The sequence below is a fragment of the Plectropomus leopardus genome, chromosome 17 (assembly GCF_026936395.1).
Source record: "Plectropomus leopardus strain MGB_pleo_1.0 chromosome 17, ASM2693639v1, whole genome shotgun sequence".
In the NCBI taxonomy this organism is placed as follows: domain Eukaryota; kingdom Metazoa; phylum Chordata; class Actinopteri; order Perciformes; family Serranidae; genus Plectropomus; species Plectropomus leopardus.
The window spans coordinates 24187493-24210197 of NC_142192.1; the positions used below are offsets into that span (position 1 = coordinate 24187493).

General features: G+C 38.7%; 2 protein-coding genes and 1 long non-coding RNA gene across 6 annotated transcripts; 2 read left to right on the top strand and 1 right to left on the bottom strand.

Annotated features, from left to right (window-relative positions):
- The first annotated feature begins 521 nt into the window (after nucleotides 1–521).
- utp23 (UTP23 small subunit processome component) lies at nucleotides 522–10160 on the top strand. 3 transcript variants are annotated; one of them, XR_015779430.1, is made up of 6 exons: nucleotides 522–1313; nucleotides 2146–2320; nucleotides 2631–3059; nucleotides 6162–6359; nucleotides 7664–7845; nucleotides 9232–10160. XR_015779430.1 is itself a non-coding variant. In XM_042506183.2 (3 exons), the coding sequence occupies exons 1-3, from the start codon at nucleotides 1126–1128 to the stop codon at nucleotides 3024–3026; spliced, it is 759 nt and encodes a 252-aa protein (XP_042362117.1). In that variant the 5' UTR covers nucleotides 525–1125; the 3' UTR covers nucleotides 3027–3129. The 3 variants fall into 3 exon arrangements, 1 of the variants encoding a protein (XP_042362117.1); XR_015779429.1 differs by lacking the exons at nucleotides 7664–7845; nucleotides 9232–10160 and adding an exon at nucleotides 7188–7357; XM_042506183.2 differs by lacking the exons at nucleotides 6162–6359; nucleotides 7664–7845; nucleotides 9232–10160 and having other exon boundaries at nucleotides 525–1313; nucleotides 2631–3129.
- On the bottom strand, nucleotides 5491–17654 carry rad21b (RAD21 cohesin complex component b). Of its 2 annotated transcripts, XM_042506180.2 has the most exons (14): nucleotides 17154–17612; nucleotides 14743–14932; nucleotides 13514–13643; nucleotides 13226–13325; nucleotides 11509–11615; nucleotides 11162–11371; nucleotides 10886–11008; nucleotides 10205–10333; nucleotides 9520–9743; nucleotides 9268–9424; nucleotides 8055–8200; nucleotides 7613–7831; nucleotides 7206–7289; nucleotides 5491–6349 (listed from the first exon to the last, which is right to left on the bottom strand). In XM_042506180.2, the coding sequence occupies exons 2-14, from the start codon at nucleotides 14884–14886 to the stop codon at nucleotides 6158–6160; spliced, it is 1965 nt and encodes a 654-aa protein (XP_042362114.2). In that variant the 5' UTR covers nucleotides 14887–14932; nucleotides 17154–17612; the 3' UTR covers nucleotides 5491–6157. The 2 variants fall into 2 exon arrangements, with proteins under 2 accessions (XP_042362114.2, XP_042362116.2); XM_042506182.2 differs by lacking the exons at nucleotides 5491–6349; nucleotides 7206–7289 and having other exon boundaries at nucleotides 7746–7907; nucleotides 17154–17654.
- LOC121957554 (uncharacterized) lies at nucleotides 12634–22667 on the top strand. Its single transcript, XR_015779431.1, has 3 exons — nucleotides 12634–12986; nucleotides 13566–13666; nucleotides 20386–22667. It is a non-coding gene; the product is annotated as an uncharacterized LOC121957554 (long non-coding RNA).
- Nucleotides 22668–22705: the final 38 nt, after the last annotated feature.

A 22705-nucleotide genomic window follows, 5' to 3' on the forward strand; every position in this document is an offset into this window, starting at 1 on the left:
AAAAAGTAAGAATTGACAAAATAAATATATATTAACAACAACAACCACTAATAATAATAACAATAATAATAATTATAATAATAAAACAGCTACTAGTTCTAATAACAAAACTTCTATTACTACTAATAATGAAAAAAATAAAGTGGATAAAAATCAATTTATGAACAAAATACGGACGAAAAAGTTAGAATAAAAAGTAAAAGTAAGAATTGACAAAAATAAATATATATTAACAACAACAACCACTACTACTAATAATAATAAAGCTACTACTAATGATTATAACAAAACTACTACCAATTATAATAATTAATTTTTCAAAATATGTGTTTATAAATCAATTTATTAACAAAGTATGGCCAAAAAAAGTATCAAATTAAAAAAAAAAAAAATCAATTTATGACCTACTACATGCAGAGTGTATATATATATATATATATATATATATTAAATGTTTTATCACAGCCTGGGATATGTGAATGGTTTGCAGCTACACCAATTGTGATTGTTCACATAAAAACAACAGCAGGTGTTTCCTCCAAATGCCGGATATGATAAAAATTATGTGATCAGGTGGAAAATAATAAAAAAATAAATAAATTACAAAGCCCAGAATGACTCCCAGAATTAATACAATGCATGTATTTATGATTTGATGGCTGTGGGATCAAAAATGGGTCATGGGTTTCTGTGGTGCATTTTTTCCACTTAACAGTACGAATGGAACAAGTTTGTTTACACAGTGTATTTAGAAATATTGCAGGAAAAAAATAATGGAAAGCGCCAAAGGGTTAATTGACCTCAGGGTACAAATCAGCTGTAAATATATTTTATTGCATGACGATTAAAACCACGACACTCGGAACCTTTGTCGTACATCTTGTTTCCGCCCGGAGTCGTACGAAGTAGGAACTAAAAGCGTGCTGTGTGTACATTAGAAATTGCCATGCTTAAGTGTCGGATAATGATCATTTAGAAAAAAAATACGAAAGGCGATCATAAAACGAGTCAATGTGACCGGAAGAACAACGTAAGGGACATTTTAACGGTGCGTCGCAAACGTAAACGGTTATTCGACCAAAAGAAAACAACTTTTCATCCCCGTGACTTCGCCTCTCAGCCACCATGAAGATCAAACGACAGAAACAAGCCAAGAAAACCTTAAGTTTCTACAAATACAACTTCAGCTTCAGAGAGCCGTTTCAGATCCTCATCGACGGGACTTTCTGTCAGGCGGCTCTGAAAAACAAGATCCAGATCAAAGAGCAGATGCCCAAATACCTGATGGGAGAGGTGCAGCTCTGCACCACCAGGTGAGTGCATTTCCTCCGCCTACTGTATGTATGTACGGACAGGTTAAATGTCAATAACCTGCAGGACATTGGTAAGAGGTGACAAGAAAAGAACCTGAAAATTAATGTCAGAAGCAAGGGAGAGAGAAAGAAAAATATTAGAAAATTATCAATAATAAATAAAAATGTCCAGAAACTATATGTATGATGATAAGAATTATACATTCAGAATATGTTGCAGAATATCTCATTTTTAATTTTCTTTTTTTCAGGTTATTTCCTTTAGAGGTTGAGTAATAATTGGCATTTTGCCGATTATCTGTAAAAAAAAAAAAAAATCTGTGATAAAATCAATTAAAAAGCGTGCTGCTTTGGCTCCATTGCTATTTTCATTTATTGCTATTTTATATTTAAATCATCATATAAAAAAGTTGCTGGGAACTTGCTGTTTATGCTGTTGGAAGTTGTTGCTAAAGGCATTTAATCAAGGTTTTGTGTTGATGTTTTTTTTGTAACAAATTCTAAACTTTGACAAATATTTAAATTTTTATTGCAAATTGATATTGGTTCCAAATGTTAGACATCGATCTCATTAACTGCTAATAATCGGTATCGGCCCTGAAAAACCTATATCAATCAACCCCTAATTGCCTTGCTTGTTTTTGTTTTTTACTTTCCGTTTATTTGTAATTAGGTCATTTTTTTTTACTAATTTGTTGCTAGTATTTGGGTCTTTTCTTGATAAGCTGCCTTCCTCCTATGTTTTAAAAAAAATCAACGTGATATGCTCAGGTTGTTTAAGGGTTAATTAATAGTGTCATCACGTCTGCTCATGTGTCTTTTTTATTCTCAGCTGTGCCCTGAAGGAGCTGGAGACGTTGGGCAAAGAGCTGTACGGAGCTAAAATCATCCTGCAGAGGTTTCAGGTGAGGAGGTGTCCACATTTCAAGGAGCCTGTCCCCGCTTCAGAGTGTCTGCTGTCCATGCTGGGGGACACGAACCCACACCACTACTTTGTTGCCACACAGGTAAATAACATGACGTATAAATACAAAAAAAAACGATAATGAAAATAATCAGTTTGACCTCTAAACAGGCTGAATATTTTTTGGACTGTAGGAGTGTGAAGATGTTAATAAACTGCCACTTAATTACTGGCAAGTGTAGGAAGACAAACCTCTGAGGACAAACTGAATTATTGCTAAATAAAGTACTTTTGATGCAGCTGCTTTTGATGTAACTGATGTATAAATTTGGTGTTCCCTCACACAAATCTACTGTATGTGTGTGTGTGTGTGTGTGTGTGTGTGTGTGTGTGTGTGTGTGTGTGTTCTCCAGGACCACACGGTGACCACAGGCCTGAAGAAGATCCCGGGCGTCCCTCTGCTCTACATCATCCTCAACACCATCGTGCTGGACAAGCCCTGCCAGACGTCCCTCGACCATGTCCAGGCCGTCCAGCTGGGCGAGCTGGTCAGCCCGGCTCAGCAGCAGAGCATCCGCAGCCTGAAGGAGGAGCAGGGCATCGGCAAGGACGGAGAGAGGCGGGGCAAGAAGAGGAAGAGGAAACAGAGCAATCCTAACCCTCTGAGCTGCCTGAAGAAGAAGAAGAAAGCTGGGCCGACACCACCGAAGAAGACGGCGGAGCAGGGGGAGAAGAGGAAAAGAAGTAGACACAAGAAACGAAGGACGGAGGGAGGAGACATGTCTGCTCCTGTGGTCACAAATACATAGTCCAGCAGGAAGACAGAGACTTCTACTACTTTGGTACATTTTTCCGACATTACAGCATCGAATAAGTCAATGTTTATCACACAAATTACATTTTAAAATACTGCTCATTGTGTTTGTTTTATTTTGAAAAATGTTGCAACAGTTTTCATGACTCAGGACTAACAGGCATAAGACTGAAACTGCTCAGAAACAGCAATATTTTTTAGCTCGAGAAGATTTGTCTTGGCTTTTATATAAAATAAAAAAAGCAGGTTTACAGGCACATAGTTCAGAATATAAGATGCACTCAGACGTTACATAATATACAGTTTAAATGGAAGAAGATATCAAAAACGATGCATCCGGCGGTCTTTGCAGAAGCACAAGGAGTGTGGTCACAATGATTCGGTGGTCTGTTTTTACTGTATGCTGACATTTTCGATGTCCTCTAAGTTCAAACTGTAGTATTTTCTCCTACAATGAGTTTAGAGTCCAAACAGCGTTCATAACAAATACGTCCATTCAGACTTCATTTGATCGTGTTATCAAGTCATTCTTTAAATAAAAAAAAAACAGGCTTTAAAATAAAAAAAAGTGAATTCTTCTGATACATATAACATCAACAAATGAATATTGAACAGAGTATCTACTTGATTTTCACCGTCATACATTACTGTAACTCATTACTTGTAACTAAATGATTATCCATATATTAGAGAGACACTGGATACGCTGAGTTTGTGTCACAAACTTCAAATCTTTTGAGAATAAAAGAGTAATACGGCAATCAAAATGATTTCTGGAGAAATTCAACTCTAGTGAAATATTTAAGGACAGAGCATGCAAGTATGGTGGACCACTGATGTTTACACGATTTATAGGTTGAAACTGAAGCTTTTTTTAAATAGAAGCTGTGTCCCAATTCCATAGTACATACTACTTATATACTGTATGTGCTATATACTATTTTTATAGTATAATTTTGCAGTGTATGTACGAGAAATCACCGTAACAGTGATACAGAAAGTCCGGTGTTGGGCATTAAATTGCAGCCTTTTAATGCTACTGTAGACTTAAGATAGCAAAATGTTTGTGCAGAAATGTGAGGTGTTTGTTTTTTTGAGTGTTTGTGGAGAACTTAGAACTGCAGTGATTAATTGATTAGCTGTCGACTGGTACTTGATGAATGATGAATCCGTTTTAGTAAATCTTCTATGAAAAAATGCAAAATTCAGATTACACATACTTCAATGCGAATATTTTCTGGTGTCTTTACTCATCTGTGACCAAAAACTGAATATCTTTGAGTTTTGGACAAAAAAGACATTTGAGGACATCAAGGACATTTTTAACACTTGATCGATTAATCGTGAAAATAATCGACAGATTATTTAAAAATGAAAAAAGTCATTAGTTGCAGCCCGAATGAGCATCTCCTGTATTCTCTTTGTGCGTTACGTTGTAGAAGAACAGTGTGCAATGGCAGCAAAAATGCATTGAATTCGTGAGTATTATAGATTTGGGACACAACTAGTTTTTTGCAAACAGTTGATGCAAACAACGCATTTGCAAAAACGTCAGCTTGGTAGTTTGTCATGTTTAAAGTGCTACACTACAGTTGTATAATCATGATTTGCTGGTTACGTCTGTAAATCACTACTGTAGTAACTGTTAAAATGTACTCTGGATATCGTGCATGCTCCTTTTGGCTAGTGTCAGTGTACATGAGAACTCTTTTCCCGCAGTGGTGGGACGGACGAGTTTCCGAGTGACATGAGTCATCACTCCCACTGTAAACAAACTCCTTTCACCACAAGAGCTTCACAAGGGAAGAACGGCTCATGAGTGTTAGTGACATCAGCTGTTATAGAGGATAACCTTCTACATAATGTGACATAAAAGCAAATTTATTTTTCTGTAGCTGTCACCTTAGCTCCAATATGTGGCCATGTGACGTTTAGTTTAGACGTTTTTCCATTTTCTAACGCGTTACGTCTCTCTGTCTTCATGTATGGCAGCTAGCTGGAATTAAGTTTGAATAGTTTGATCTGTTTGAATAAGAAAAAAATAATAATGATGTGAATGTCACGAATGCCAGAATTTCTGATATTCTCCTATTACTGCATTTCTTATTTGGAGAAAAAAAATGTTCTATTTACATTTTCATGGATATTTTGTCTATGAAAATGTGCGGGAACCCTCATTATTTGTCGTTGCGTTCATCCTTACTTTAAGGCGGCTGTGGCTCACGAGGTAGAGCCGAGCCGGCGGAGAGTGCGCTGGACTTTGAAGTCAATTTGTTGTGGCCAAACAGTGTAACTATAACCTCCGGGTCCGTCACGTGATGCTGTTGGTCTCAAAAAGACTTTCCCCTAAAGACTTACATTGGGAAAGATGTCTGTAAATCAGTGGATACATTTATTTTAGCGTCTCGACCGAATGTGCCATCAAAGTGTGTGTGTGTGTGTGTGTGTGTGTGTGTGTGTGTGTGTGTGTGAATGTTTCAGTGATTAGCAGGTGGCGCCCTGTGCGGTAGCCTCGGCCACTGATGTGTGAATATGTGTGTGAAGTCACACTTGTAAAAAGCGCTTTTGGGATCGGAAGACTAGAGAGGCGTATGAAAATGTCTATCTACCAGTCCATGTGGACTTTGTTAAGGAAGAAACCTCGTTACAATCTAACCATGTTGCTCGGACGTCTTTCCTCCCACCACTGCTTAACATTAAAATATTGCAGACAGAAGATAAAACTCCACATCATACACAAAACAAAGTCAACAAACTCAAATAAATAAACAAAACTTAAAGGTGAAGTCTGCGAATCTGTTGGAAGATTGTTGGTATTTGAACTCAACACCTAAACAAATACACCGAGCTGTTAGTGCTCCTAATGCTGTAGCTCCGTGCCTCATGTGCGAGGACGTGGAGGAGGGAGATTAGCCTGCATAGTGTTGTGTTTTCAGTCTTTATTTCCCATATACAGAGCAAGAGCTGCGTACGAAACCTGCATTTTTTTAGCGCACACAGAACGAACAGCTAGATTAGTGTTTTGGAGTAGATTTGCAGACTTCACCTTTAACGGACCGTGTGATTGTTCAGTGTGTAGACTGCAGAGTTTTTGTTTTTCTTTTTCATACTGTAAAGTTGTGTTTTCTAGATGATATGGAAGCGAGGTCCAGGCGTGGCGATGATGTCGCTGTAAGGCTCCTCCTGGACGAGCTCCACCGCCTGCTGCTTCTTCAGAACCAGGAAACTGTAGAACTTGGCGGCCGCCTGCTTCTTGTTGTTGTTCCTGCACAGTTCCAGCAGGCCGACCGACTGGGTGCCGGTTTTGGCCATCACCCTCTGCGGCAAGGTGAGAGACAGGAGTTAGGAGATGAAATATTCAGTCAAATAGGAATTTTATGTGTTATTTTATGTGTCAAATCACAGTGTGAAACCCTTTGTTAGCCCTTTGAAACCTGAGAAAATTGGCTTGATTTCTTTTAAAAAATCATGGACAGAAGGCAATGAGCACCTTAACAAGAAATGACTGAAAAATTAGCAAGAAATTAGCACAAAATAAGAAAAAAAAAACAAAAATTGGTAAAATAAAACATAACTAAATTTTAATATTAATAATAAATGTATATATTTCCATACTCTATACTGTATAATTCAAATAATCATAAATATCATTTTCTTGATATTTTTCCTAGTTATTTGATCATTCTGTAATGATTTTCACTTTTTTTTTTTAAGATAATTTTCAGGTCACTTTCTTGTCACCCTTTACTATTTTTCTGCAATTTGTGGGACATTTAATGCCAAGTTGCTAACACGTTTCCCACGTTTTTTAAAAGACCTCAAACCAATTTGCTCATATTTCAGAGGTTCAAATGCTTGTGAAAGGTTACCCATAGGCCCATAGTTCAGAGCCAAATCCTGAGCTGCAATATTCTATCTTTTTCTAGAATAATTGGAAATCAGCATATTTGGATTTATTTCTAGTTTAACAAACTAGACTGCAACTCTTCAGCTGGTTTGTTTAAAGCAGAAATTTGTTTCAACCTCGTCAGTGTGCTTTTTTCCGTCTATCCTCGGGTTTGATTGTTTTCCCCAAAAAAGTGGGCGTGTTGGTGAGTGAACTCTGAGTGATGTATAGTTATAAGATATTGTCCTGATACTCCGTTTCTTCTATAAGATGTGAATAGATACATACCTGGAGGCCGTGGAGCATCTGCTGGGTTCTTTTGTTCCACCTCCTCTCCTCCTGGTCCTGGTCTCCTCCCTGCGCCTCCTCCTCCTGACACACAAAAACAGTTACAGTCACAAACAATAAAAAAAGGCTTTGTGTTGTAAAGTTCTGGGAAATATGAATCTGTGTCAATGATTTGTTAACTTACTGTGAATAAATACAAAAAAATGTGTGTAAAAAAACCCCAAAACCCCAAACAAAACCTGTGTGTTAGTGAAGATTTTCAGTTCAGTTCTGAACTAAAGAAGCCTCTCCGATGAGAGGTGAAACGTCCTCAACAAACTCAAACAAGTCCAGTTGCCTATGATGCAGCACCTAGAATCACACAGGTAAAAGTGTATTAAACACGTTTTTGTGAATCTTTGTCTCACCTCTTCATCAGACTCGTCATCGTTCTTCTTCTTGTCTTTGTCTCCGAGCAGGTCCAGCTCTATCAGCTGGCTGATGGTGGTGGTTTCCTCTGGAGGCAGCTCCACGTTAGTTGCCTCCAGCTGCTGGGGCACATCAGAGGCTCGGGCCGCCTGCTGCTGCTGCTGCTGCTGCTGCTGCTGCTGCTGCTGCTGCTGCTGCTGTTGGTCCAAAGCTCCCATCTAGAGAAAAGAGTGTAAGTATAGAAAGACAGAGCGCGGTTAGTGGAGCTGGTGGAGAAGACAGAGAAAAACAGAACTACAGAGGAAAGCCAAGAGAAAAAAAAAGCAGATAGTAAACAGTTATTGGAGTCCTGACATCAAATATTTGGTGATAATAGATTTGGGAAAGCGTTGTGAATATAACGATGCATTTTATTCAGTGTATGCAGACATCTGTACTCACAGGCAGGGCTGGTTCTGTGTCCTGGGCTTTACGTTTGAGGCCACGTTGGGACGATGGAGGGGGCATGACCGACTCGTCCAGCGTCGTCCTGCTGCCTTCCACAGCTGAAGCACCCAGAACGCTGGCCTCCTCCATGATGGTCTGGTCTAGAGGGGAAATGTGGACATACAGCACAATATAAAAAACACCTTTGGGACATGGGAACGCTGAATGTTTATGTTCATTGATTTGTGGCCATTAACAATAACACAACCTTTTTTGTTGTAATTTTCCTACTGAATGGAGAATTAGTAACTTACGGTGAGCGTGAGGCTGGAGATATACTTGCTGTTAACTACACGTCTGCGTACGCATGATGGCTGCCACATGACCCCTACGTCAGCATGCCACGTCGGCTGTGCATGTCCTCAAAATTAACGCAATGCGGACACAAGATGCAGTATGAATGTAAACAGCAGGGGCAGTGTAGAGGCAGAGCAGATGTGTGTCCCAATGTCTGTTGTTTACATCCCACACATCCAGTAGTTGTATACGGCCTGAGTTCTCTCATGTGGCCTCTAGAGGTATAATCCAGAAATGCACGTTATGTATAGGCAAGTATATATATGCCAAAATGCACATGATGCAGCTGGACGCGTACGCAAACACAAGGTTAAGTTCATTTCCAGGCTTAGTGTCTGTCTGCGCTTTATCCCTCAAACTACTGGACCTATTAGCCTATTTATTTGTGTGCACATGTATGCCTGTGTACTCAATCTCTCATGGTTGCAGTGATTCAAAATTGTTGAAAAAATCTGTTTAATTGACTGTTTCATACCATGATTAACTGCTAACTTCTTATCTTTAGGGGCTGCATGTTTTCCGGAAATCGTCTCTGTTAAAAAAACAAGCCCGATGTCTGTTACAGGACACATTTTTACCTTTGTTGTGGCTCAAAAACAGACATCCGTAAAAAAAAAAAAAAAAAAGTTTGGTTTTATTTTGCATTTCAAGTAATCACCACTTCTTCAACCCAAACGCATGCTATTCTCTAAAAGCAATGTTGTGAATGTGATACCAAGCCTTTAACAAACCGAATTCAAGCACTACCACAACTTCATCCCACGCCAAGGAAAAAAAAAGTAATGCATGAAAATCTAATTATCCACATTTTTTTTTTTGTTATGACTTTCCACAGATAACTCAAGCTCAAATTTAAAGACCCATTTCTTACCCATGATGTCTCTCTGCTGGTGTCCTGTTGTTTCCTCTCTGGGCACCTCCGGATTCTCCAGATCCTTGAGGAACTCATCCAGACTGTCAGCCTCTCCACCTTTCCTCCTCTTCCTCAGCTCGTCCGGCACCAGAGGAGTCAGACACCTTGTGAACATCTACAGAGAGTGAAACATTGAGAAAAATACAGTAGTTTAATTCCACTTTTTGTACAATTATCCCTGAAAAAGGCGCATCTTTTACATTCTGTTACCTTCAGCAGCCTGGCGTTCCAGAGAGGCTGAGCAGGGAGAGAGAAAAGCTTCTCCACTCCTCCGGTCTCCTTCCACATCATGAGCTTCTTCGTGGGAGGCGCCAGGTCCAGGGTGGTGACGATGTCAGAGTAATCAGACAGCTGCGCACGGATGGTTTTACTGTCCAGCTCCTTCACGCTGTCCACAATCAGCTTCCTCTTCCGCTTCGCCTTGGTCTCCTTCACTGCACAGTCCAAAGGGAGACAGAGACAAATCAGCTGAGTAAACAAAAGTCGCTCTGATACTTGGAGCAAAAAGGCCCTTCCATATAAGCACAGTGTTTTTATGCAGACAGAAGTGTAAAATTCTCTTATTAGTTATTATTTTGGAAATTTGCTGGTGTGTTCATGTGTTATCATTGATTGATTTCTACTCATAACTTATCAAGAGAAATGTTAAAAGACTTTTGAATTCATGATACGATTATCACAAAACTCGTCATTTTCAACACATTTTTTTTTACTTTTTCTATCTGCTGCTCGTCTCAGATTTTTGTATCCTTATGCCATCCGTGCAATTTGGCATAAGACTATGTCCGAGATATAATTTTGTTCATGAATGGACAAACATTAAAAGGGATCTAGTACTGTTTGTGTAAAAATGTAACTTACAGGTATCAACAGGTCTTAAAATCATCTGCATTACCTGTGATGTCAATTGGCTCCAGAGCGAAGGTTTCCTCCTCGTTGTGAACCAGCGTGGTCTGTTCAGTCTGGTCTGCCATGGCTGGTAGGGGCTCTGTGGGGCCTGAGTCCGGACTATCTGGGGCCCCCGCTAACGACACACAGTCACAGCACGTTAGATAGACGTGTCATGACATTAGACGACTCTCAATTGTATATAAACAAAATTATTGCTACACAATTTGTGTAAATAACTCCAATACACAGCAGTTCAAGTGTTAAATTTGCATTTGTTTTGTATTTGTTATGCATTTATTTTTTGCTTTCTATGAACACGAGGTTGCTTTGATTTTCAAGAGCCAGTAGACAATATGTAACATGTAAATAACAAAAAAAAAGGGTAAACACTGCAGTAATGTTAACATGTAGACAAACAAGATGCAAGATATTTAAGTAAACTAATTAATAGTTTTTAGTTTGTGTATTTTGCAAATATTCTGGTGTGAACAAATCATAGTTTAACGTATTACTTTGCTGTCAGTTTGGTTGATGTTTAGGTCTTACATTGACCGATGGAGGAAATGGAGAACAGAATGAATGGCATTCAGTCCAGACTCCTGATTTTTTCAGCCGAGTTTCTGCAAAATGAAACAATGAAGCTTTTTTTCCAGGATGTGGTGCTGAGGTCATTTATGGGACTGACCCGAAAGAGCATCAAAGTCGTCGTCGTCGTCCCCGTGGTCCTGAGGCATCATCACACTTTCTGCGATGGCAGGAGGGTCGTCAAAGATGCCGCCTCCATCCTCGTTACTCAGCAGCTTGTCCACTACACAGAGAGATGAGGTAATTACAGTCAAGATCACTCACTTCAATCAACAGTCCAACTAAACACCAACACTTCAAATATACACGTCGACACTATCAGCACTCATCATCAACATAGCCAACATCACTGTCCATAATACTGACAGGATCCTACCCAGCATGCCTCCCTCGTTGCTCTCCATGGGGTTGTCTCCGAAGTCGTCCTTGTACTGGTCGTCGTACTCCAGGTGGTTGGACTTGTCAGCCATGGCGTTAGCTCCGCCCTCAGCCTCCAGCAGCAGGTTGGAGGCTGACGCTGCCATGATGTCCACCTCGAAAGCGCTCTCCTCCCGCATCATCTCCCGGTCGTCCATGCCAAAGTCAGCTGCGCAACAAAGAAGTGTGTCGTTAATGTATATAGTGAGAAATGTTGGCGAGTGAAGGGAGCTACACCATCAACTAATAACCTAAAGAAAATGATCAGTGTAGAAAAGCACGTCTGCTCAGAGGACAGGTGCTTACCAAAGTCATTATCCTGCAGCAGGTTGAGGTTGCCCACCTCCTCTCTCATGGTGATCTCCTCCACTCTGCTCTGGTTCAAGTTGAACTGCTGGGCAACGTCAATATCACTGTACAAACCACACAAACAGTCAATTCAGTTTTTATTTTCTATGGATCTGAAAAAGCACAGTAGAAAAAAAAATCGATGCTCAAACATTTCTGTACTTTGATGCTTATTCGAGGCCTTCAAGCAGTTATTTTGTGATGAAGTGCCTGTCAGTCTTCTAACACAGTTGTTAGTGATTATTAACATTTCCCAGAATATCTGAATTGGTGATATGTGTAGGCACAGTGCAACGGATGTTTCTACGGTATTTACAATCATTATTTTTAGGAATCAACATAATAGGCAGGAAGTACATGTTGTACTTGTAGTATTAATAATGTTGATGCTGATGACTGTGATTGGGTGACAGTAGCTTTACATATTGTAACTGTAGTATTGACTGTAGTATTGATGTGAGAGTGACAGTAACAGTACATATTGTACTTGTATGCTATATTGCACATACATATTTTATGGTGCCGGTCCTGATGCTGCATTATTGTGACCCTCATGACCTGTTAAAGGTGCAGTATATGAAATGATTTACGTTATTAGGAGATATTTGTCATATTTCACACCTACTGAATTATTATAGGCCCTATGAAGTTATGGTGGACACTTATTAATCTGCTCCTGTGGAGTTTGAATGTGCAAAGGTGCAAGTCAGCCTGTTTACAGATTGATGCCAACTGTATGTTTCTGTGTCATATTTTTTGTGCTTTGTGTTTTTATTAGGTTTTTACATTTGCTGCAAAACAAATAGAGAATAATAACTTAAATTGAGTTGAGCTAACTGCAAAGAAAATTTAAATTAATGTTTTTTTTCCCTGTCATCTCTCTATCTTCATTTTTCCACTTCCCCAGGTGCCTTCATTGCTCGGTCACCTGACTCACATCCAGCCACTCCGTCCTGCCCTGCAGTAACGCCTCTCAGCCATTCCTGTCACCTGAGGCACATTCAATCTGTAAACAGTGTGCACCATTTCACTACGGTCTTTGGGTTGAACGACTTGTGCAACATGCTTTGAGGTACGTTTTCTCTCTTTTGTTAACCAATTAGCAGCGCATTTATCTAAAACCTGCGATGGTAAAAGTGCGCTTGTGTAACACAGCAACAAGGTGTTTAACGCACCATCGTTTCTGTTTAAATAAACATTTTGTTACATTTTAGCGGGACAGGATGCACCCCTGTCAGCTCACCTGTTTCCACTTCCCCTCATCAGCCCTGAAGCACACACACCACCTCCCTTTCCCACAGGCTGTTGCTGCCAGATTTCCACCTGAATCTCGACACTTGTACCTTAATTGAATCTTTATCCGGCCCCTGATCCAGTTCGGACTCTTGTAACTTCTGTTTGGGCTCTTCTACCTATGCCATTAAGCTCACATCATAGTAAGCTATATCTCTATTTTATTATTTAGTCTCCAAACTGTTCCTGTGTGCGCTGATTGTATTTCTTGCCGCTTTGCGCTCACCCCTGTGATATCTACTGTTGACTAACTAAATACCGCAAAACTTCAAATAAAAGACTAGTCCCAATTAAACGCCCAGTCCCTTTTTCTAGTTGGGTGTGACGACACATTTTGACATTACTGCTCTCTCAGTGACAGACAGACTGACAGAGGACTCACTCTAGGTCTGGCAGTGGCTGGTCAAAATCATGAAACTCCTCTGGCAGAGTAATGGCGTTGTAGGCTGCTTCTCTGTTCTCCTCTGGAAGATCCACCACACCTGAAACACCACAATGTAGGAGGAGCGTTACAGAACGTGGATGAACCAGACTTAGAAGTGAAAATGAGTTGCTTTAATATATTATATGTAAAAACTCGGCGCACTGTCATAATTACATAATAGACTTTTTTAAAAATGTTGGCATGTGTGAATGCATTTGTGTAGATGAATACATAGCATGAACTGACCCGGTCTAAATGCCATCTTGATCTTGATGAAGGCCTCGTTACAATCTGCCAGCAGGTACTTGGCCTTCCTGTGGTAGATCCTCACCACCCCCAGCAGCAGATGCCCTGATGTCCGTAAAGCCATTTTTACCTGCGAAAATAAGGATAAAAAAGGTACGTGCAGAAAAGAAACGATCCATGATGTTACTGTAAAATGCATCTGCAGCTTTTTATATAAACTCTGTGTCCATAGTCCAAATCGCCACCACTATTGCAAGGTTTCTGTCTGTCAAACAATTGATAAAATGTTTAATGTGTTCTCATCAATGTTGTCCTGACATTACGTTACAAAAGCAATGCAATACAACTCTGATAATGAGAAGCTAGGGGCAGCAACCAAGAGTTATTTTATTTTACTAACTTATAAAACAATAAGTAATGTTTAAATAAAGGTCAAAGCCAATGACAGTCACCTGCTAAAAAGGCCATAAATTATCTGTAAATTTGCCTACTTGGATAAAACCAGCAGGTACGACTCAATACTGTATTTATAAAGATATGATATTGAAGTTATCAGATTTTCTCATGTTTTGCATTTTTGAGACAATATAACCAACTGCTTGGTAGCTTTATTTAAGTAAAACGTAAAATGAAAATCACCTGAACATTGTCAAAAAAAAAAGGAAAATGACTTGAACATTACTGAAAATTAAAGAAATAATCCTATATGTATATCTTTTAAAAATTATAAAATTAGAACAATTATAAATATAGTTTTCTGGACATTTTTCCATATTTTTTCCCCTCATTTTTTAATACCCCAATTTTCAGGTAATTTGTTTGTCACCTTTTACTGATTTCTTTTAATTTGTGGAATACTTCTTGCCAGGTGGGTCACTGCAGTTTACCAAATGTTTTTTTCAAAGAAAGAAACCAATTTACTCAGGTTTCAAAGGATTAATAAGCAGCCACTGATGATCAAAATTATGAGAATATATTTTATTAGACAAAATCAATTAAAATTTTCCGCTCGGTGATGTAAAACTGTCTTTGTATGGAAAGCTGGAGGATACAATCAGTCATGAGAGACCTAAAAGGACAGCACTCGCATACTAATCACGTCTCCAAAACACACAAACAAAACTTTGTAGTTATAGGGTGGCTGGCTGAAGATAGATAAACACACAGTAATAAAGAGAGGACATGTAAAACCATCTTGTCCTGTGACAGTGAAGACCCTGAGAGAATACCTTGGGTGAGATGATGCTCTCCACGCTGCTCTCCAGATTGCACTCAAACACGTGTGCCTTGGTCAGCTTCTTGTCCCAGTGGGCCGCCAGCCAGATTTTGGCCAGCGGCCCACGTTTGCTGAGGACAAAGTGGGCATAAAACATCGTCTCAGGGCCTCCTCACTTCAAGGGAAAGGGGAAAGGGGGAGGCCTGGAGAGAGGAAACAACACAAACAACACACTGTTTATGATTGGAATCACAGCTCTGAAGAAGTAAACAAAGCATGACAGTTGAAAAGACGCGTTCAGTGTGTGGTTTAAAGCTTTTGCGAGCAGACTCTTTGAAGATGCACACATGGTTGTCGATCTAGACTGGAGTGTTGACAGCAGTTCACAGCAGGGTGCACGCTGATTAATTGAGACTTTTCTAAACCATGACTTTGTGTGAAAAAAACCCCGCTCCAATCAGGACGACATCGCCCTGCAGATTGTGATGAGGCTGGGTGAGACTCCTCAATCTGCTGTACACTATCTGTACAATGATCTACAGATATTATTACTTCTACTTGTAACAGAGTATTTCTACACTGTGGTATTGCTTCTTTTACTTTAGTGATTGATCTGAGTACTTCTTTCACCACTGTAAACTGCCTTTTCATACGTATTTATTTTCAAAATAGTATTTTAAAAGCAGAGTAATTAAGTAATTAAGTAAAATTAGTAACAAGCTTGATTTGTTTGTATTTTTACTTAAATAATTTAAATGCAGGACTTTTACTTTACTTCCTTGCTGTACAATGTAAATGTGACAATTTAAAAAAAGGTTGTCTCTACACTGTGATACTGCAACTTTTACTCAAGTAAAATGATCTAAGAAGTCTACTTCTTCCACCACTGGAAACTGCCTTATCATACACATATCTCTTATAAAGTATGTTTTTATATGTATTTTAAAAAGATATTAAGTAAATAATTAATTAAAATGAGTGAAAAGCTTGAGGTTAATCTGTATGTACTTTTACCTAACAAACATTTTGAATGCTGGACTTTTACTTGTAACAGATTAGGCTATTTCTGCTCTAACTACCTTATCATACTGTAGGCTACATCATGTGTTTTTGTTTTTAGCACAGTGTTGTGATGATTGTAAATTTACATTTTCTGTAACATTACATTATTTTGTTTGTGGATGTAGGATATGTGGTTTTTATACATCTCTAAGCGAGGGACATTGTTGGGACAGTTACCTTTGAAATGTAATAGGTTACAGATTACTGTGCTAGTTACCCTTTAAAAAAATTAAGAGTGAACTTCATTGAAGTAATGTAACTAATTAAATGTGATTACTTTTTAAATTACATTTCCAACAAATGTCTTAAACTGAGTGACAAAGCTAAAAAATGTCCAGAAATAATCAGATGTAACCACTTTGTAACCACCAACATTTTGATTAGTAAGTATAACTTAATTACATATTTTTTTCTCAGTAACTACTTTATTTAACAAAAATATGTACAAAATATGTCAGATAAAAAAGAAGACAAAAACATACATGAGAGCACAGAAAATTGTCATTCTACACAGATCATAAATAATAAGAATAACAATAATAATAATAATACATAATCATAATATTTATACATAAATCAATAAAAAACGTATAATGAAAAAAAGAACTGACAGGGACAGAAACAAAAGACAAAAATAACAAAAAAATAACAAAAACAAAAGTAATTTATCACATTAGGGCCTTTCACCAAATAAGTTTATGTAATACAGTCTCATCAAATGTTCAAATGTTTTTTTTATTTTTTATTTTATTAGTAAGAGCCAAAAAAGAAAGTGTTGAGTTTAAATCAAGTAAGAAAAGATGGAAAGAGTAACTGTAACTGATTACAAATGTATTTGTAATTACGTTAAATGTAACTAGTAACTCCCAGACACTGTGGACGGAAATATTTATCAAGTAACGTCAGATAGTTAAAATTTTTCCCCCCAAAAAAGGCTGCTGGTTGCACCAGAGTAACTGTAACGTCCCCTGTAACGTTACCGTTACACCAACCGCAGATAGTAACGGTAACTGTTATCACCGCGAGACATTAGATTTGACTATAACACGTCCACGGAGACGTTACACGCCGGTAACGTTAACCGTACAGCGTCCTGAGAAAACAACAACACGGGCTTTTCTATCCGTTAACGTCGTTCAAAGGAGACGACCGTTACATCGCCGTGATTGGCGTTACAGTCCCGGTAAACCGCAGTAACGGTCGACTCTCCTCCGGGTCACAACAGGTGATGCTGCGGACAAGCTAACCGTTAGCCGCTGTCATTCAGAAAACCACCGGAGCGCCGCAGAGCCACCGGCGAGTTTCGGTTGACACCGACAAACTGAGTAAAAATCACGTCAAACATGCGGCTAATCGACTCACCGGTGAGCCGTTTGGGGTTTTTCTCGTTCAGCCGGCCGTGGTGGAGCTGCTGCTGCGGGTGATGGTGGAGGCTGTTTTCCACCCCTCCTCCGACTAAAACAAACAAGATGGCGCTGTGTCTCCGTCTCCCCGCCTGGAGGACCGCACGGTCTGAACACCTCAGCAGGACGCAGAGTGCTGCTGATGGAGGCAGGGATGCTGAGCTGTTTACCTGCGGACCGTCAACAGTGGAGGAAACATTCAGGCGTTTTACTCAAGTAAACATAGCAGTGTACTACAGAGAAAGAATACACCTGCATTCAAAATCTTGAGTAAAAGTACAAAATATTGCGTTAACCCCTCGAAACCTGGTTCCACATCAGTTTTTTTTGTGCTGCGCTCCAAGCTATTTGACCTTTTGACACCTGAGCAAGTCGATTTTTATTTTTATTTTGTTTCCAAAAAATAAGGGGGGGAAATACACGATTACCAACCTGGCAAAAAAAATGCCACACAAATTACTAAAAAAAAAATTAAAATGTGACAAGAAAATTACCTAGAAAGTGATTTTTAAAAAGAGGGGAGAATTATCAGAAAATGATTTTTTTTTAAATAGAGAGAAATGTCTGGAAAACTATGTTTATAATATGACCATTTTAGATTCGAAATTATGTTACAGAAAAAATAATAAAATTAATACATATATTTTTGGATTTTCAGTTTTTTGGGGCCATGTGGTTGTTGCCTTCTCCCCATGTTTTTAAAAGAAATCAAACCCATTTGGTTTTAAAGGGTTAAAATATTGCCTACACTTCAATGACTAGCCCTTGCTATTAGTTTAAATCTCTGACAGGCTCATATTTGGGACGAGCTTTTATTTCCTTTCACACAAAACTTGCTCAGCAAAGATGGAAATATAATGAAATAATTCATGAGGTTAGCAAGAATTTTGTAAGAAGTACAAGACAATTGCAGAAAAATCTCAAAAATTATAATAATTCTGTAAAATAATTTTAAACATAATAATTAATATAGTTCAGTGGACATTTTTTCCAAGCACCCCCCCCCCCTTTTTTTTTTAAAACTTTCTCTTTTTGTTGTTGCTTATTTTGGGGTAAATTTCTTGTAACTTTGTGCTAATTTTAAACTATTTTGTCTATTTTTTTTGGTAACTTTTCACTCATTTCTTGTTATATCGTTTCTTATTAACTTGCCTGCGCCATCCTCTCATGTTTTTGAAAGAAATCAAACCAATTTATTCAGGTTTCGAACGGTCAAAATACCAAAAGTAGCCTCGTACTCGTTATACAGATGTACCCATGTAAAAGTAATGTTCATAATATTTGATTTCCTGGAGAGCTCAGAGCTCTCTTGTTAATGTTATTGTCAAACAAGTAACATATTTCTTCTTATTACAGTAACATGGTGACATCATGTAAATGTGAGCATATATAGCTTTGCACAGCTCCATAATGAGTAGGTTTTGCATGGCCTTTCATCTGTAAAAATGCATCATATTTTATCATTTCAGCAAATATTTTGTATGTAATATCAAATTAACTATTAACTTTAGCTGCTGAACCAAAAGTAAAGTCTTTAAACTGAATTGTAGTGGAATAGTAGTAGGTCTATGACATTAAAAAATAGGAAATACTCCAGCAAAGTAGGCTACAAGTACCTCAATTGTCAGTGAAATGTAGGCCTACTTATTTACTTCAACACTGGTATTCAGATCAAATACTTCGACAGGGGTACAGCAATAGGCTTCCACGGTATTAAAGTCCTACTAATATTCCTTCAAATGATTGCTTAAGAAGGACAGAAAAAAAGTTGGCCTACTTAAAGGACCAAAGTTCATGTTATGCAGAATGATCCTTTCAAAGTGTTACATTATTATATCACAGCAGCCTAATAGAGTTTCTTTTGGGTAATATAGTTTACAATAATAGATAAAAAAGCTGATATATTACGTTTGTTGAATATGAACCCTCTCAGTAACCATCTATAGCTGTAAAGGCTCTCTTAAAGTTGTTTGTCCTTACTTGCACTCTTTCTCTCTGTGTTTTAAATCTCAGCCCTAATCTTGCATAATTTTGAACTGAAGTCTTACGCAAATATTGTGTTTGGTGTGAACAGCTCTGTTCTGTAAAGCAGGTTTATCAGGCCACATCAGGCCGGGAGCAGAGCAAAGAGAGCAGCAGTTTGCTCATGTGACACAGAACCAGATCAGCTGACAGACAGCTGAGCAGCACCTCAGGCTGCCGGAGCAAACCCACTTAAAAAATAAATCAGTTTTTACACCTCAATTCAGAGCTTAAAAATCTAATAACATGATTTCCTTACCTCCCAGTTTCAGTCTGAAGCTAACACTGTTCTCTTCACAGTGGCTTTCAGTCCAGGAAAATGAGTCAGGCACAAAAAGAGCAACATTTATTTCCCCACATTTCCTATTTTCTTTTGACGGACAGTTTCTTTTGATGATATTTAAAATGCACTGGCCTTTTTCGTGGTTTCCTCTCACATTTCCTCTGTAGTCTGTCCACCTCGTTTCTGTCCCATGGTCCACAGAGAGTGGACAAAAACTGTCATTCTATAATACATTTTATGACAACTTGATCTTGCACTTAATCTCACTGCAGTAAATTAGCTTTTTAAACACAGGAAGTACTCTTTTCTGATAAATGTTTGTACCTGAAAGGATGACCTACTACACCAGACAGAATCACCTACGCCACATTTAACTACATTTATACAGGAAGTACTCTGTTCTGATAAATGTTTGTACCTGACAGAGTCACCTACGCCACATTTGACTGTATTTATACAGGAAGTGCTCTATTCTGATGTATGTTTGTACCTGACAGAGTCACCTACACCACCAAACAAAATGACCTACTACACCATTAACTACATTTACACAGAAAGTACTCAATTTTGGTAAATATTTTTACTTGACAGAAACACCTACTGTAGCTGAGAGAATGACTAATTGCCACCTTTAACTAAATTTACATTTATATATATTTATGATAATTGTAACTATAGTATTCTTGATATTTTCCATAGTTTTTGATAATTTTCCAATTTAAATAAATTTCACGTTATTTTGTCTTCACCTTTTCTTTCTGTCTTTTTTTGTCATTTCTGAGACATTTCTGCCAGTTTCATAATCGCTTTTTTTTTTTTTGACAAAAGTCAAACCGATGTGCTCGAGTTTCAAAGGTTTACGCCACATTTAACCACATTTACACAGGAAGCAGTCCACTCGAGGCTTCACTTGTGACACTCTGCCAGTGGGTGAGAGAGCCACCAGGAGGCAGCAAAGATGTCCAAAATGTATCACCACTCATATCCCACACAGACCCATCAGGACTGCATTTATATGGCAGGCTTATGAAAGGTCAGGTGTAAAAATTGTACAGTGTTCTTCAGTGGAGAAAAAAAATCACCAGACCGTGGCAGATTAAATAAAATAAAATCAGAAACTTTATTGATACCGGGGGAGAAATTGTGATTTGTTACAGTCGCTTTGATGCCAGCATAGAGAATTATCGCAAGTAGAATAAGTACAAGCACAGTTTATAAAAGCAGAAATATAAAAATAGAAATACAGTAAACAATTAGCACTAGAATGTAAATAATTTAATATTTTAAAATAAAGTATGTGTAATATGCTAAGTATGTAAGTGTGTAATAATATAAATGTAAAGAAATACAGTAACAGACAATAAGCAATATGTGAGTATTTAAATTATAATATGGATAATGTGCTGAGTATTCAGTCTTCTTCTTCTGTATTTTATGCTGCGTTAATCTGATCTCGTAGTTTCCGTGCTGGGAAGTCATTCTTCCGACTTTGTTGCGTTCATGTGCTTTGACGTCATAAAGTGGAAACAATGTGGAAGCCACAAAGAAATGTTTGGATTTTAATGAGCGTTTAAACAAGAGGTTGATAGTTTCTATACGTGAATTAATACAAAGTTTCTCACAATTGGCCAAACATTGACTTTTTCCAGCCATGTTTATGCATTTGTGACGTCAAGTCAGCAACTCGTGTTATAAAATGATGTCAAAGTTGCAGAGTTGTTTTTCTGACATGAAGCTGTTTATGTGAAATTCCCCAGTGGGAAAGTCGTCATTAGGATTATTCCAACATCACATGAACGCAGCATAAAAATGAACAGAATAGAATATAATATTTTAATTGTCATTGAACAGGTGAATACAACAATATTCAGTTGCACTGCCTGAGCGGGGCGCAAAAAGAATAAAATGGCATAAAATAAATAAATAATTAGTAAAAGAGAATAGTTAAGTTGTAGCTAAGTTATTTCTAACATGCATACACATGAGACCACATGAGATGTCCCACCCAACAATGTTTCAAGGCCTACCCCGAGACAGGGACTTGTGTCGCCCCCGTAAACGTTCTCAAAAATGTCCAACGGGGCCAGTTCCTGCAGTGGAGACATGGGCGAGACCCCATTAAACTACCCCCCAGTTCCTGCAATGGAAATGGGCCCATAAATGCTTTCTAGCTTGCTAAAAAGGGACTGTCCCAACTGTCCCCCTGCCCCAACCAACCCTGTCTCCCTTTCTAAAAATAATGACTGTAATACAGTGGTGGTATCTTAAAGCAATGACATCACTGCTTTATCCCTCTGTCCCGCCACCTGAGGCTCAGCCTGAGTATTTATCAGCTTGTTTGTCCCTGTCGTTGTTGTCATGTGTCGCCCTGCTTTCCTTGACCTTCAAGAAATCCCTCCGACCTCCTCTCACGCTCCACGGACCTCTGCACAAATGGAGTCATAGCTCACATCTTATGAGCTCTGACAAGTGCACCCCTCTGTCTCTCTCCCCGACTTTCTCATCCATCCGTCTTTACAGATTACTCTATGACAGAATTGCAAATCAAAGCCATTTATGTAATGGTCAGAGAGGTTTTTTAATATGGTGCCGGACATCACAAGGTCTCACTCTGTCTCTCACACACTTTACTTCTCTTTGTTTCCTATGACAAAGCACTTAAAAAGAGCAAAACATTTCCTCAAAGTGAAGAATTCCCTTGGGCAAAAAAAAAAAAAAGCATTGACTGAGTTTGGTGTCCCCTCCAAATGTGCCCTCTCACTCTTCACAGCCAGGCCTCATAAGTCGGGCAGAAAATACACTAGCCCCCTGTCTCATCTGCACAGAAGTTGAGAAAAAAAAACTCCTAACAGCCGCCAAAAAAACATCCCACAAACCCCACAGGGACGGGCTTAACTAGTGCACAAAGGGCCTGGTTATATTTCACCGTAGGATGGCCTTTGTGCCTGTGAATCGACTAACACTGAGGCTGTGTCTCCGTCCTCGTCCAACCTGTCTGTCTCCTAAGCTGACAAGCAGGTCTTATTTAGGGAGAAAGTCCACTGGGGGTGTGATGGATTTCGTGTGTACACGCAGGGCACACACACACACAGGTTTACACTCCAAATGAGAGCTCACTCACAACACATTTCTCACACTACAATTGTATGGGGGCGGGATTGATGGAGAAAAAAGAGGGGGGAAGAGAGGGAGGGTGCAGTGGTGGT